A 16,178-nucleotide genomic window follows, 5' to 3' on the forward strand; every position below is an offset into this window, starting at 1 on the left:
GTAAATAAACATGGCGGATTTAGTATACTGGTAGATATCGCTACTAATCTGAATATTTTATCACTTTTTTAGTATCCTTTCAAACACATGTTGATTAAATGGATCAATAGCACATTAATAACAATGGTAATAAGATTTTCTAAGAATACCGTGATAAGAAAATTTTAAAACTGTATAAATAATGTAAATGTATGTTAGTTAGTATTGTTTGTAGCAAACAAACGATAGCAGCAATGGTTTTGATTACTTGGGCATTCGTTCTTCTAACTGGTGAGTTTATTTATCTAACTAAAGCATGTGCTTTAAATTACATGTGTTACATGTACTATCATAATACCCATTTGCGAGCGCCGTATCGCGTAGAACACAAATATATTCCCTGTTTAAGATCACGGCACAAATAAACGAACGGTAGTCTGGAAGAAATTACACATAGTAATAAGGCCGCCATTTGTACCGTTTATGTTGTGCATATTCTATTGTATTTTATGTGTTTGTGTGCAATAAAGAATTATCTATCTATCTATCTATAAACGTAACGTAAACGGATCGTCACCGTATCGCCTTCCACCCGAACTTGTCCCGAGGCAAGGCGATTGCGTGTCGATTCCCATTAACTCGGCCCACTGCAACGGGCCGAGTTTACAGTCACGAGCCTTACCGAGTTGATGCTTTAGAATGGTATTTGAAAGCCCTAACCATCTGTTGAACGCTGTCGACTCAAGAAGCTGAAGTTTTCATGATAAAACCCTACCCGTTTACATAATTTTCAGCTACGGCAGCGACTGCGTTCCAACCTCCGAGCAACTTCATCATCGGCGGAGAGAACGCATCTATCCACGTCTACCCGAGTGCTGCCCAGATAGAGTGGAAGAGCTTCCTCGATGACGAGTGGATCTTGATCTGCGGATCCACCATCCTCAATGAACGCTGGCTTTTGACGGCTGCTCACTGCTTTGTGCCGTTAGTATTGTCTTATTTCTACCACCACCGAACACTAGCAATTAATAAGCTTGTCAAATCTGATGAAACATACAGTGCCACAAACTTATCTGTTCCGGTGACAGCTCACGTAAATGTGTAATAGGGTAAAACTGCCAGTTATTAGCCATCGTTCGTTACTGGCCACTATAAACTTAAAAATCATAAAATAAGGAATGAGGCATCACCTGCCATCTGTGTTTTTTTTATAGAACTTTGTTATCTAACTGACTTTGATTTTAGTACAATTTTTTGCCACTATGAAAAAAAGCGCCATACTATGCCGCCTTTTTCTGACAGTTGGCGGTCGGACTTCCGCGTGTACGCTTCAGAGTAACGTATTTCTTAACGAAACACATTTCTTCAAAATTGACATTATTGGTGATTGAATGTAATTTAAGTAATTTCTTTAGCATATTTATATGGTGTTAATGGTAAGTTTTATTAATATATTATAGTTTCATGCAATTACCTTTGGGAAGGTGAGTTTTTGGATGTGGCCAATAATTGAATCAATATATTGCAAATTTTCTGTTACTGGCCGCCTATGCCAATAACTAAATAAAAATGCAAGTACTCTATTTAGATGAAAATCGACTGTTTTCACAATATTTATAAGTTGTAGTATCGTGTGGCAAAATATCACGCACTTTTATCAATTATTAAATTCAGTTACTGGCATAGGTGGCCAGTATTTAGTGGTGAAGTGGCCAATATCCGACCGATGTATTTTGTTACAGTGCGCAAACCATCAGCAACGGGATGCCACCTAAACGAAGACAGTATTCTTCAGATGACTTAAATAAAGCCATCAAATTCATAAAAGACATGACAAGACTTAAGACAATAGAAAATAGTTTTCAGAAATTCAACAATATTTTATTGAATGATATCGATCGACGAACCGTCTTGCCCAAAAGCTCGACGAGTTTCAGCCCCCAGAGCAAGCTGGGTTTCGAAAAGACTTTAGTACAATAGATCTACACAGTAAGGCAGATTATACAGAAGACCGAAGAGTATAATCAGCCTCTGTGTCTAGCCTTTGAGGACTATAAGAAAGCCTTCGTCTCCATCGAGACGGGCAGTTTTGGACTCCTTGGAGAGATGCTAAATCGACTGTCGCTATATCGGGGTGTTGAGGTGTCTATACAATGCTGCTACTATGACTGTCAAAATACAGGACCACAAGAAAAGACCTATCCAAAGGCCTCGTTGCAGTGAGACAGCGAGGTGTGATATCTCAGAAACTGAAGACCGATGCATTAGAAGATGTCTTTAAGACATTGGACTGGAACGGACACATGTCACACCTCCGCTGCGCAGACGAGCGACATCGTCAATATGGCAGAATGTCTGCCGGAACTCAGCTGGATGCTAAGTGGCCTTAATGCTGCCTCCCAACCTGTAGGCATCCCTCAAAGCCTGAAGACAAAAGTCTAGTCAACCACTGCATCCTGCACAGTGATGACGTATGGTGCAGACTGGTGCACCGATTTAAAGTGCACATGCTATGGAGAGAGCTATATGCTTGGGGTTGCTCTGATAGATAATATCAGAAATAGGGTTATCTGTCAAAGAACTTAGGTTACCGACATATAGCTGTCAAAATGTGCTTAGATAAAATGGCAGTCATATCTCCCGATTCTGCCGAAGAACCGATAACCGTCGGGTTAGACGAGCCCTCCTGCCCGCTGGACCGACGATCTTAGGCGGGTAGCTGGTAGTGGCTGGATGAGGAAGGCCGAGGACGAGGACCGAGTGTTATGTTTGGGATAGGCCTATGACCAGCAGTGGATGAGTATTGGCTGATGATGATTCTATGACGATGAATAAAATATACACTTACAGCGTCGGTAGATCTTGCTTTGCTTGATTGGTTGTATGTAAAGTACGCAGTAACGGTGTTTATTAAGTAATTATATTTCAATTTCAGTAATTATGTATACAAAAAACATGTAATTGTAAATGTTATATTGCTAGTATTTTATTCTTAGAAAGTTGATTGTTTTTTTTTTGTTTTTGAAGTTTAGCCGTGGTTAATATTATTCTGCAACTGATTTTAATAAAGTTTTTATTAAGTGAGACAACATTAATTTCTATTTTTTACAGGTTAAAAGCTTTTTTATAAAATTATTTCCTGTGGCCAATAACCAGCCTATGGATGGCCGGTAAGTGATTTTTTTGGCCAATAACTGCAATTTTACACAGGTTTGCAATAACCTATATTTTTTTATCGGTTATAGTTTTCTAAATAAATTATTGATTTACTGTGACGCAAAAGTAGCTTTTCTAGATTACATTCATACACCATCTGTCAATTTTGGTTTAATCTGTATGAAATAATTCAGCTTTGAAGTGGCCAATCCGCTTAGTTGGCCAATAACTGGCAGTTTTACCCTATTTCTTCATTCCATAAGATTTTAAGTTTGCCAGTAGTGGTAATTCGCTCTTGTGGTTTCAATAAACCCATCTAATCTATATCAATATATAAGTAATTCATTAGTAAATAATGAGATATGGATCAATTTAGTTCGCTCTCACCGGAACAGATAAGTTTGACGCACTATATATGGATCTGACAGGTGTTTGACAAGCGAGCGACGCTGCTTATCTGAGCTGCTTATGGATTGTTAATTGCTAATGTGTCTGTGGTGGCAATGTTGCAGGATTATTTTTGGACCAAAAAGTTAGATAAGTACCCCAGAATGTATAGAAGGAACAGAACTGTCAGTTTAGAAAGGCTAGCAAGAGTCATCGTGATATTTATTATTCTGGAACAATGATATGATTCCCGAGCTTTCAAAGAGCTAGAGATTGGAGTAGCAGCTACATAGAATAGATACTCTAAATTCCAAAACGATGTGATGTCGATGTTCTAATCTTACTTCTAGAAGTAATAAAAGATCCCTGCTTCAATTTCCTTAAATATAAAGTATTAAAGTTAAAAACATGTTCAGAATTCCATTTTCATATTGCCCTTTCCACCACAGCTTCTTCGTCGGCATCGAAAGAAGCCGCATCCGGGCCGGCTCGAGCCTCCGTGGGGAGGGCGGGCAGGTTGTCCACCTCAAGTCCTTCATAGTCCACCCCGGCTACGGCGTCGCCGCCCCGCACGACTCGGACCTCGCTCTAGTGGAACTTGAGAGGCCACTGACCTGGTCTGATGCTGTGAGGCCAGCCGCCATCTACGCCTTTGGCACTGAAGTGCCTGATGACTCTGCGGTCCAGGTTGTTGGATGGGGCGATACTGTGGTAAGTTTAGCTTTTTTGTATGTAAAACTCTGATTACACCTATCGGGGAGAGCAGTGGCCGAGACAGTATCCTCAGCCGAGCACTCGTTCTCTCTCGCTTACTAGCCGTTCATTGGTCGTGGATCGGCTGAGGATACAATCCCGACACTCTGTTCGGTAGTTGTAACAAGGGTACATAATAAGCGTTTGTCATCGTGGTCTAAGGATTAGGCCTAATTTCACACCATTCGGTTAGGTTAAAAATACCTCGGTTTGGTTACATGTTGGACCGACCGTTAAGGTTAGTGAGTGTCCCACCATGCTAAATCACGGGGTTAACTCCCTTGATCGGGTGATAAACTTGATTGCTGCTGTGGGGTTCCGCTAAGACTTGGTTAAGACCGGTAACCAGGCAACGGGTTGTTTACTTGTCACTCATTCTGTCAAGATTCAAGATGGAAAAATGAACAGAGCCTTTGATAAACAATATACGAACTAGGAAATCGAACCCGGGATCCCTGGGTGATGAAGCTGAGCTTCTACCACTAGACCACATAGGTAGATTCAAGAAGTTAAACCTAATGAATTAATGAGAACTATTGAATTAAGTGAAAAATCTTCTAACAAAATATTTTAAAAGGGGAATTATAAAACGAGCGAACAAAAAAAAACTTTGCGACTGATGATGACATATTGTTTTAATAACTTGAGCGGTATGAATTTGAGTAAGCGAAAAATTAACTAAACTGACGACGAATATTGATTTATAATAAAATCCAGAACGAGCTTACAAAAAGTGGATTGTGATATATCCATTTCAGATATTAAAATTTTATCCGAGCGACTTAATTACTAAGTGAGCGACTGGAATTACTAAGTGAGCGACTGGAAATACAGAGAGGGCAACTTCAATATTAAGCGACGAATCGTTGCAGTCTTGTGAGTTGTAGTAGGGCTCCTCATACCTATCAATGTTTCTTACTATTAATAAGAAGTTTTTTTTAGTTGACTGAAGCGTCTTATTTTATTTTTTGTTCATTTGATTGAAATAAATGCATGCATATTACTTTAATTTTACGGAGTACATTGTTTTATTTAATTACCCTTATATTTCAATAATAAAATTTCTCAACTAGTTAATAGAATAGTGTTTCTTCAAATAGTTATTTCATATTATTTTTATTTTTTAAATGTGAGCTCATTATACGCAGAGTATCATCTGCTCATTAGTGTATTTTTCAAAGTGGTTTTTGTATTCGAAACACTTCATTTAAGATAAAATGCCGCTCAGTATAAAAAATACATTTGCCAAATATTGAAAAAAATGCAGGACGTAACGTTGACACTCAAACAAATATTAGGTCGCACAAATATTATGAAGCTGCTCATTTTGTATTTTAAGTAACTCAAATTAATGTTTGTAAGTTGCTGTTCTGTTGATTTCTCGTCACTCGCAGTCAGTCGCTCACTTAGTAATTCTATAACCCAAATTAATTAATTTTGACACTTAGAACTGTAATTTACAGTCACTCGTTTTATTGCTACCCATTTTAAAATAAGACCTTACTTAGAAATTGATATGTTATTTCCCCAGAAGTTTCTTTTGCACTGACACTCCATCTTGTTCGTTGTATTGTTTTTCAAAGGGCATGGCGTAATAATATTATTTTCAATGACGGATGTCAAAAAACAACCTCGGTAGAAATAGTAACCATGGCAACCTCAAAACCAAAAAGTTTGGTTGTTTGAGGTTGTTTGAAATCACAGAGACATAGACTACAAATTTCAATGAATATGACAGAATATTGAGTGAAGTGTGAGGGAAATGAGTGAATGATACACATAATGCTGGATTTATGAATGGTCTGTTAGATTTTCGTCGTGGGACTCATCCAGTTAACAAGGGTAATAATCCTTAAACGCGTCGTCAGCAAATCCGTTATTGAGACTGTAACTAACAGAATCATGAGAAACCAGGTCTTAGTGAGACAGATTAAGTGCCAATATCTCACAGGGATTGATTTATAAATTAAACGTCATCTCCATATAAAATTCATGACGTATGTATTGTGTCAAAAGTTAACCACTACTCCCTGGTTATGCTCTAACCGAGAATGGAGAAATTGGCACTAAATGTCGGTGACTGTGCCCCAGGTGTATCTGTACATGGTACATTTAATATGCCCCAAACGTTTGACAAATTAGATGTGTGAGTGGAGTTGCTAACCTATAAGTCCATGCACAATAATCCCCATCTCCTTACAGGGTGATTCCCTCGAAAGCTCGTCAGGCAACTACGCATCAACCCTGCAAGAGGTCACCCTCTTCACCGAAAACACGGAAGAATGCAAAATGATCTACGAAGGGGAAGAAGTGGTGACTGACAACATGATCTGTGCTGGCAGCCAAGGGGTGGGGGACAAGGATGCCTGTGCTGGGGACTCGGGCGGCCCAGTCTACTACGCTGACAGAGGCACTGATGTTCTGGTGGGAGTGACGTCGTGGGGTCCACAGCCTTGTGGGAACCCCGTGCAACCAGGGGTCTTCGTCAAGGTCTCCGCCTTCACCAGGTGGATTTTGAGCAATGTCGTCTGAAATACTCTTGAATAAATGGTTCTGATTGAAACCTTTTTGTTTTCGTTTTAACACTTTAGAAAGGGAAGCTTAATAATATATCATAGCATAGATTTGCGTTGTTACATAGAAAATCTAAACATATTTATTATTAGGTAGGTAATTAGGTAAGATAACGCGTCCGTATTCAGAGGTAAATCACAACATTATTTAAAAGTACTTTAGTAAGTAAATAAGAAAATTAAGCTTTTGTAACTATCACTAATTGATGAAAAATTTGTAATATGTAGGAAAATAAGTACAAACATACAATTTTATATTTCTTGACACAGTATCATTGATAACACACTTATTAATTGAAATTTCATGCATTGTTATACTTCGATTTAAAATTATAAAAACACTCACCATAAAATTACTTAACATACCGAATTCCAAGAAAACATTGAGACGTTTTGACGATAATACGATGTTGTACGTCTGTAATTCGGTAAGGATTGAGTCTTAAAAAGTTGAACCCAAAAAAAAATGGGTATCACCATTTTCGTGATATCTTTTAATATACTTAATCAAAAGCATCTACAATTAAATTTTAAACTGATTTATATCTGCTAACCATATAAATTCATGTCAAATGAAATTATATATACAACTCGACAGGTGAGATTCCAAATAACAGATTTAAATAAGTAAGAACAGCATAGAAAAGCGAGGCCATACAGTCATGTCAACCCTGCATTCCCTAAAGCTTGGTGAGCCGAGCGCAGCGAGGCAATACTTAACATAACCGATAAATTCTTAACCCTATTAATTCATATTTTAAAAATCTTTCAAAAACAATACTCGTGTTATAGCTCCGTTTCATTTTTTGTAGGTAGTCAATGTTTATGGTACTGAGTACTTAAATCAATCATACTTTATGTATTTACCAACACCTTACTTATTCAGCATTGCGATTCTGTAAAATCAGGCTTCACTTCACATCTCACTTCGATCTTCATTCTCCCTTCACCTTTTCACTTCACGTTCGAACAGTAATGACATTATATTATTATGTCATCTCATACATTATTTGTCAAAATCTCGAAATTCGATGTGTCTACGGAAATTGCAGAATGCCAATTTGAAAACTCACTCCGGATTCAGAATCGAGTTTTGATAATTAGCTTTATAGAATCGCAATAAAAATAAATAAAAATAAAAAATAAAATATTTTTAATTCAGATAATAAAATCCATAGAGTGACATTGAAATTAAAATTACAGTTAAATTATAAAAACACTCATTAAAATTCATGCACCAGATCAAAAATATAATAAAATACAATAAATTTACAACACAATCCACATAAAATGATTAAATTAATGATTAAATTAATCAATGCAGCAAAAAAATCAACAAATTACTCACGTCAATACACGGTTGTGTCACACAGGGGACACAGTTACGCCCACTTTTATTCATCAAATTTATATGTAACTCGACCTAAGGATTCCATATGAAATAAAGTTTAATGTAAATACATATAAGAATGTACCATAATTATACTAATTTTTAACTGCAAAGATGAAGGTCCTATAGGTACATTTTAAAACACACACTTTTAATCAAGTACTACTAGTACTCGTTATTCTATGCTTTTATTAAATATGGCTGACCATCCTAATCCTAATCCTAATCCTAATCCTAATCCTAATCCTAACTAATATTATAAATGCGAAAGTAACTGTGTCTGTCTGTCTGTCTGTCTGTCTGTCTGTTACTCTTTCACGCCAAAACTACTGAACGGATTTGAATGAAATTTGGTATACATATGGTCTAGACCCTGGGAAAGAACATAGGCTACTTTTTATCCCGGAATTCCCACGGGAAAAACTTTTTAAGGCGAAGCGAAGCGCGCGGGAACAGCTAGTTAAATATAATTTTAGTGTACTTATTAAAACGAGTAATAATCATAATAACAAATGTACGGTCAGCTTCATAAGTAGCTATACACTTTTGTACCTTGTCAAACTGACTACATAACAAACCGTCAATGTTTGAATAGGCAGTTTGTGAGTTTGACAAGGTACAAAAGTGTACTGGCTAAAGCTGACTGTAACTCGAAAGTATGGATGCCATATGCCATGAATACCGCCGGATAGGGATTAATTACATTAGTTCTGTCTATTTTAATAATAAAATTGTTTGCTTTTCCCATCGAAGTAGAAAAAAAGGCAGAAGGAATCTCGCTTACTAAAAAATGAGGCACAACTATGGCGGTGACATGAGAGTGTGTGGGTGCGTACAATAGGTGCGATGTAATGGGAGGTAACGCGTGTGAATTTGCCGCTAGGGGCGCTGGTGTCGACTGAGGTCAAGGAAATTTTTACTTTTATTTACTTTTCACTACTTTTCACTGGTATAATTTGGCGGGCTTCGTAACAAATTATATTTTTGTTCATTTCCCTGTTGAAAAGTGATCTCATTTCGCGAAATTATCGCAAATATTGATTATTGGTCGATGAATGTGCAAGCTTTGAAAGCTGAATTAAGGAAAAGAGGCCCGAAAATATGTGTCCTCCTTTTCTTTCTGAACATAGCGGAACTGCACAACATTGCGGCATAGTAACTCGATATGATGATAGTTATTTATAATTAATAGCTGTTCCCGCGCGCTTCGCTTCACCTTAAAAAGTTTTCCGTGGGAATTCCGGGTTAAAAAGTAGCCTATGTTCTTTCCCAGGGTCTAGACCATATGTTTACCAAATTTCATTTAAATCCGTTCAGTAGTTTTGGCGTGAAAGAGTAACAGACAGACAGACAGACAGAGTTACTTTCGCATTTATAATATTTGTTAGGATAAACTTATGAAATACATACATACATATGCTCACGGCTGTAATCCCCAAAAGGGTAGTCAGAGGCGACTCGCAAGCGAGTCACCCGCTTTTCGCTGTACATTTGTACTCACGTCACGAGCCGCATCGCCGTTTTTGAATGAGTACTGAGCACTGAAGTTGTTCGGGTAAGTGGGCAACCCGACTGTCAGATGTTTTCAAGCTGCCCGAAGGCCTCAGAGCCTGAAGACAAAAGTCTTCAACCACTGCGTCCTGCCAGTGACGACGTATGGTGCAGAGACGTGGACACTGACGGTAGGACTGGTCTACGGATTTCAAGTCGCTCAGCGTGCTATGGAGAGTGCTTGGGGTTTCTCTGATGGATCGTATTAGAAATGAGCTTATCCGTCAGAGGACTAAGGTTACATAGCTATCAAAATATTCAAGCTGAAGTGGCAGTGGGCTTGTCATATCTGCCGAAGAACTGATAACCATTGGGGTAGACGGGTTCTCGAGTGGAGACCACGAACATGCAAACGCAACGTGGGACGCCCTCCTGCCCGCTGGACTGACGACCTTAGGCGGGTAGCCGGTAGTGGTTGGATGAGGAAGGCCGAGGACCGAGTGTTGTGGAGCTCCTTATTGGGAGAGGCCTATGTCCAGCAGTGGATGATTATTGGCTGATGATGATGATGATAAAGGCCTCTGACTAGGCTTAACGACTGCTGCCAAAACAGCAAACGGGACCCACGGCTTAACGTGCAGTCCGAAGCACGGAAGCGTCCAGAAAAGAACCACTTGATTCGGTCACCCATCCAACGGCTGACCTGACCGTGCCAGTTGTTGCTTAACCTTAGTGATCAGTTACGATCACTGAAGCCATCTCGACTACGGACGCTTCTAAGCTTATGAGATTCAAGATTTTATAATATAAAAAGTATAAGCAATAGATAAAGTCGCCTTTGATAAGTTTGACAGCTGTACCTCTTGACCTCAGTCGACAGTGGCGCTAACTGGTGAGCAAAAAAACGGTAGTCCCCATTGGTTAATGGCGGAGCACATCAGTGCATGTGAAAGTATCAACTTTGAGTGTGAATGTGTGTGTGTCGTGCTCGTCGTAACAATTAAATAAACTGACTTTGCAAGCTTCCTTCCGCCTTTTTTCTACTTCGATGGCTTTTCCCAGTAAAATAAAATAAATAAAACAATTTCACCCGAAAGAACCGTGTATTCACGAGACGAGAATTTTAGATAGCATTGCTTTTTATCCAATCGGTGAAGGCGGACACCTTAGTGTAGCCCGCTGGCAACTCGGCACAATTTTCAGGTCTCCACGAGACTATTCCAACAAGCATGTGATCCATGTAGAGGGACCCTCCCGAGTCTCCTTCGCAGGCGTTTTTTCCTCCACCATTGAGGATACGAGCACACATTATGTTCTCGGTGATACTATCGTAATGACGGCTGCATTCATCGCGGTTTACTGTGTATACGGTCACTGCTTGCAGAACTTCAGAAAGGCCTAAGAACTAAAAGGAATAAAGAAAAATATATTTTAAAGGGCCTAGTAGACCAAAATGGCCATGAGCATCAAGCAAAAGCTCGGACCATTTGCCACCACGCTGGGTTCACATATCTAGATGTGCTAAATCTAGATTATGCAGGTTTCCTCACGATGTTTTCCTTCACCGTAAAAGCGATGGTATACATTGTACTTAAGTTAAAATAACTCATGTCAGCGCCGGGATTCGAACCCGCATCTCTGACATGAGAAGAGGGCGCTTACCCGACTGAGCTACCACCGCTCGCTATAATGTATTCGTAATCGACTTTAACAACACCGGATGACCGGACATAAAGTTTACTATTGTTTAAGTGTGTCTCTTGAGCAGGAAAGAAGGATCTTCGAGTGACGTATACAACGATCGTACGACGACGTATGTACGGTGGCCTGCGCCTAAAAGTAATCAGGCGAATTGGAAACAGTAATGCCATCTAGTAACCAGCTTGTAAATATAAGTTACGGGGCGGTGGCGGTAATAATAAGTGATAGCATATTTCGAGAACGCTATCATGGTCGGTGATAGTCCGAGTGGTTAAGCATTCATGAATTGATGCGGCGGCATGAGGTCCCTGTGTGAGACCTCCACTAAATAGTAAAACTATTGGTTTTTATTTTTAAATGCCTTTTAACATTCTTGATATCAGTAGTAAGCACCGATAAGTAATATTTAGAAGCCAAAGCGATTTAAAAAACGTTGAGTGGAACGCAAGTGTTGTATTGTCTCAAAGAACTTTGGGAGTCATGATCACATATACTTAATATATTATATAGTTCTACCCTCAATCTTATGAGAACAACTCAATAAATAAAAAGAAGCAAGTTTTAGTTAGTCGTCCGCTACATTGCACCTGACTACTACTAACTATTGTTGATTATTGATCCCATCAAGTGTGTTATTGATTACCAATCAATTTTAATTTAGTTTTTTAAATACTAACAAACCCTTAATCGAATTAAAAAATTAACAAAAGAAAGTAAAAGAAACTTCTATCATATGATCTTTGATATGATAGTCACAAAAAACAATAACAGGATGCGAAGTAAGTATCAACAAATTCGTAATAACTCATGCGGCACCGCCGCGCCACGCCTTAACAACTACGCCACAGTCACTATGACGAAATTGTAAGACATTAACTACCTAATATACACAGTAGTAAAAACAGCGAATACAAACAATATCGTATCGTACTGCTCAAACACTCTTACTTATAGAACAACAACGTGCACTTATCAAAACACACGTCCAATACGTTGTAGTTACAAGGTTTTTACTAGATGGCATCACTGTGCGGACCGTGCCTGCATACTTTTAGGCGCAGGCCACTGTACCTACCAGTAGGGCGATCACGAAAAACAGAGCTAACGTATAGAATCGAATGCGAGTGCGACTATTCGAAAGTGCTGTCAACCTGTCAACAACAAAATGGCGGTGTATAGATTTGCGAAAGTTTGACAGGTATCATTCCATAGGTCATTCTCAGAATAATATTATGTACCTACTTTGTGGTCATTCTATTCGAAAGGTAAAAAGTGTTCGAAAGTGCTGTCAAGTTGACAATAGTTGATAACTCGTTCATGATTCTAAAACAATTCAAAACGGAAATTGGATACATCGTAAGTTACAGTTCTTGACTACAACCGGTAACATTTATATTTAAAAAAATAGGTTAATACATTGATACTTACAAGTCTTAGTCGTTTTTCTCTAAATAAGTTAAACTTCCTTTTTTCTTATTTTCCAAAAAAAACTACGTTGACACGAAAATGAGCAAAGAAAATCAAAGTTTTATGAAGAAAACATGGCGGCTGTCAAAAGCGCCACAGGTTATGAATTTCTTCAACGTTGAATTAAAAAGCCGTTTCTTGATACTTTTTAACATTGCTGTCTACACTAATTCCAACAAAATATATTGTAGGAACAAAATTATTTAAAAAATTAGTGGTACCTAGTATTTATTATTTTTGCACGGCAATTAAAAAATTATAGTTTCATTCATTTCACTCAAGCTATCCAAACCAAATACGATCTAGCGATATCAAAACGAGATCAAAGTATGTGAGTTATGAGTCGTGAGCACATGTTTCGATCCTCCGTTAACGTTGCGTATGGTCAACTGTCACTGTCAAAATGTAAGGCAAAGTTAGTGTCACGTTTTTGAACATTGTGGATATCATCTCGTAACTCGTTCGTATCGTTTTACAAATATTTCGGTTGATATATGAATCGCGCCCCTGTTTTTCGTGATCGCCCTACAGTATGCGACGCGCGACAAAATGTGGTAAAACATGTTCGTACCTACATCTATATTATATCGTATAAGTACTAAGCCGAAAGAAACAACTGTGGTTCTCTAAGACTTTTGGCTTTTTTTTCTACGAAGGCAATCATACCAAGTACTCAATAGAAAACCGAACACTAGCAATTAATAAGCTTGTCAAATCTGATGAAACTTGTATGGATCTCACAGATGTTTGACAGGCGAGCGACGCTGATTATTTGAGCTGCTTATGGATTGTTAATTGCTAATGTGTCTGTGGTGGCAATGTTGCAGGATTATTTTTGGATCAAAAAGTTAGATAAGTACCCCAGAATGTATAGAAGGAACAGAACTGTCAGTTTAGAAAGGCTAGCAAGAGTCATCGTGATATTTATTATTCTGGAACAATGATATGATTCCCGAGCTTTCAAAGAGCTAGAGATTGGAGTAGCAGCTACATAGAATAGGTACTCTAAATTCCAAAACGATGTGATGTCGATGTTCTAATCTTACTTCTAGAAGTAATAAAAGATCCCTGCTTCAATTTCCTTAAATATAAAGTATTAAAGTTAATAACATGTTCAGAATTCCATTTTCATATTGCCCTTTCCACCACAGCTTCTTCGTCGGCATCGAAAGAAGCCGCATCCGGGCCGGCTCGAGCCTCCGTGGGGAGGGCGGGCAGGTTGTCCACCTCAAGTCCTTTATAGTCCACCCCGGCTACGGCGTCGCCGCCCCGCACGACTCGGACCTCGCTCTAGTGGAACTTGAGAGGCCACTGACCTGGTCTGATGCTGTGAGGCCAGCCGCCATCTACGCCTTTGGCACTGAAGTGCCTGATGACTCTGCGGTCCAGGTTGTTGGATGGGGCGATACTGTGGTAAGTTTAGCTTTTTTGTATGTAAAACTCTGATTACACCTATCGGGGAGAGCAGTGGTCGAGACAGTATCCTCAGCCGAGCACTCGTTCTCTCTCGCTTACTAGCCGTTCATTGGTCGTGGATCGGCTGAGGATACAATCCCGACACTCTGTTCGGTAGTTGTAACAAGGGTACATAATAAGCGTTTGTCATCGTGGTCAAAGGATTAGTGAGACAGATTAAGTGCCAATATCTCTATTGTCGGTTATCTAACCGACAGGGATTGATTTATAAATTAAACGTCATCTCCATATAAAATTCATGACGTATGTATTGTGTCAAAAGTTAACCACTACTCCCTGGTTATGCTCTAACCGAGAATGGAGAAATTGGCACTAAATGTCGGTGACTGTGCCCCAGGTGTATCTGTACATGGTACATTTAATATGCCCCAAACGTTTGACAAATTAGATGTGTGAGTAGAGTTGCTAACCTATAGGTCCATGCACAATAATCCCCATCTCCTTACAGGGTGATTCCCTCGAAAGCTCGTCGGGCAACTACGCATCAACCCTGCAAGAGGTCACCCTCTTCACCGAAAACACGGAAGAATGCAAAATGATCTACGAAGGGGAAGAAGTGGTGACTGACAACATGATCTGTGCTGGCAGCCAAGGGGTGGGGGACAAGGATGCCTGTGCTGGGGACTCGGGCGGCCCAGTTTACTACGCTGACAGAGGCACTGATGTTCTGGTGGGAGTGACGTCGTGGGGTCCACAGCCTTGTGGGAACCCCGTGCAACCAGGAGTCTTCGTCAAGGTCTCCGCCTTCACCAGGTGGATTTTGAGCAATGTCGTCTGAAATACTCTTGAATAAATGGTTCTGATTGAAACCTTTTTGTTTTCGTTTTAACACTTTAGAAAGGGAAGCTTAATAATATATCATAGCATAGATTTGCGTTGTTACATAGAAAATCTAAACATATTTATTATTAGGTAGGTAATTAGGTAAGGTAACGCGTCCGTATTCAGAGGTAAATCACAACATTATTTAAAAGTACTTTAGTAAGTAAATAAGAAAATTAAGCTTTTGTAACTATCACTAATTGATGAAAAAATTGTAATATGTAGGAAAATAAGTACAAACATACAATTTTATATTTCTTCACACAGTATCATTGATAACACACTTATTAATTGAAATTTCATGCATTGTTATACTTCGATTTAAAATTATAAAAACACTCACCATAAAATTACTTAACATACCGAATTCCAAGAAAACATTGAGACGTTTTGACGATAATACGATGTTGTACGTCTGTAATTCGGTAAGGATTGAGTCTTAAAAAGTTGAACCCAAAAAAAAATGGGTATCACCATTTTCGTGATATCTTTTAATATACTTAATCAAAAGCATCTAAAATTAAATTTTAAACTGATTTATATCTGCTAACCATATAAATTCATATCAAATGAAATTATATATACCACTCGACAGGTGAGATTTCAAATAACAGATTTAAATAAGTAAAAACAGCATAGAAAATCGAGGCCATACAGTCATGTCAACCCTGCATTCCCTAAAGTTTGGAGAGCCGAGCGCAGCGAGGCAATACTTAACATAACCGATAAATTCTTAACCCTATTAATTCATATTTTAAAAATCTTTCAAAAACAATACACGTGTTATAGCTCCGTTTCATTTTTTGTAGGTAGTCAAAGTTTATGGTACCGAGTACTTAAATCAATCATACTTATTACAATATGTATTTACCAACACCTTACTTATTCAGCATTGCGATTCTGTAAAATCAGACTTCACTTCACATCTCACTTCGATCTTCATTCTCCCTTCACCTTTTCACTTTACGTTCGAACAGTAATGA

General features: G+C 38.7%; 2 protein-coding genes across 2 annotated transcripts; both read left to right on the top strand.

The window, feature by feature from the left end:
- Positions 1–112: 112 nt before the first annotated feature.
- On the top strand, positions 113–6,838 carry LOC105392752 (trypsin). The gene is made up of 4 exons (XM_011564427.3): positions 113–270; positions 774–963; positions 3,972–4,233; positions 6,478–6,838. Exons 1-4 carry the CDS (start codon positions 192–194, stop codon positions 6,805–6,807), a joined length of 861 nt encoding a protein of 286 aa, XP_011562729.3. The 5' UTR covers positions 113–191; the 3' UTR covers positions 6,808–6,838.
- A 6,608-nt stretch (positions 6,839–13,446) lies between these two features.
- On the top strand, positions 13,447–15,151 carry LOC125491092 (trypsin-like). Its single transcript, XM_048632181.1, has 3 exons — positions 13,447–13,451; positions 14,049–14,310; positions 14,822–15,151. Exons 1-3 carry the CDS (start codon positions 13,447–13,449, stop codon positions 15,149–15,151), a joined length of 597 nt encoding a protein of 198 aa, XP_048488138.1.
- The last annotated feature ends 1,027 nt before the right edge of the window (positions 15,152–16,178 follow it).

Source organism: Plutella xylostella, chromosome 31, assembly GCF_932276165.1.
Source record: "Plutella xylostella chromosome 31, ilPluXylo3.1, whole genome shotgun sequence".
NCBI lineage: Eukaryota > Metazoa > Arthropoda > Insecta > Lepidoptera > Plutellidae > Plutella > Plutella xylostella.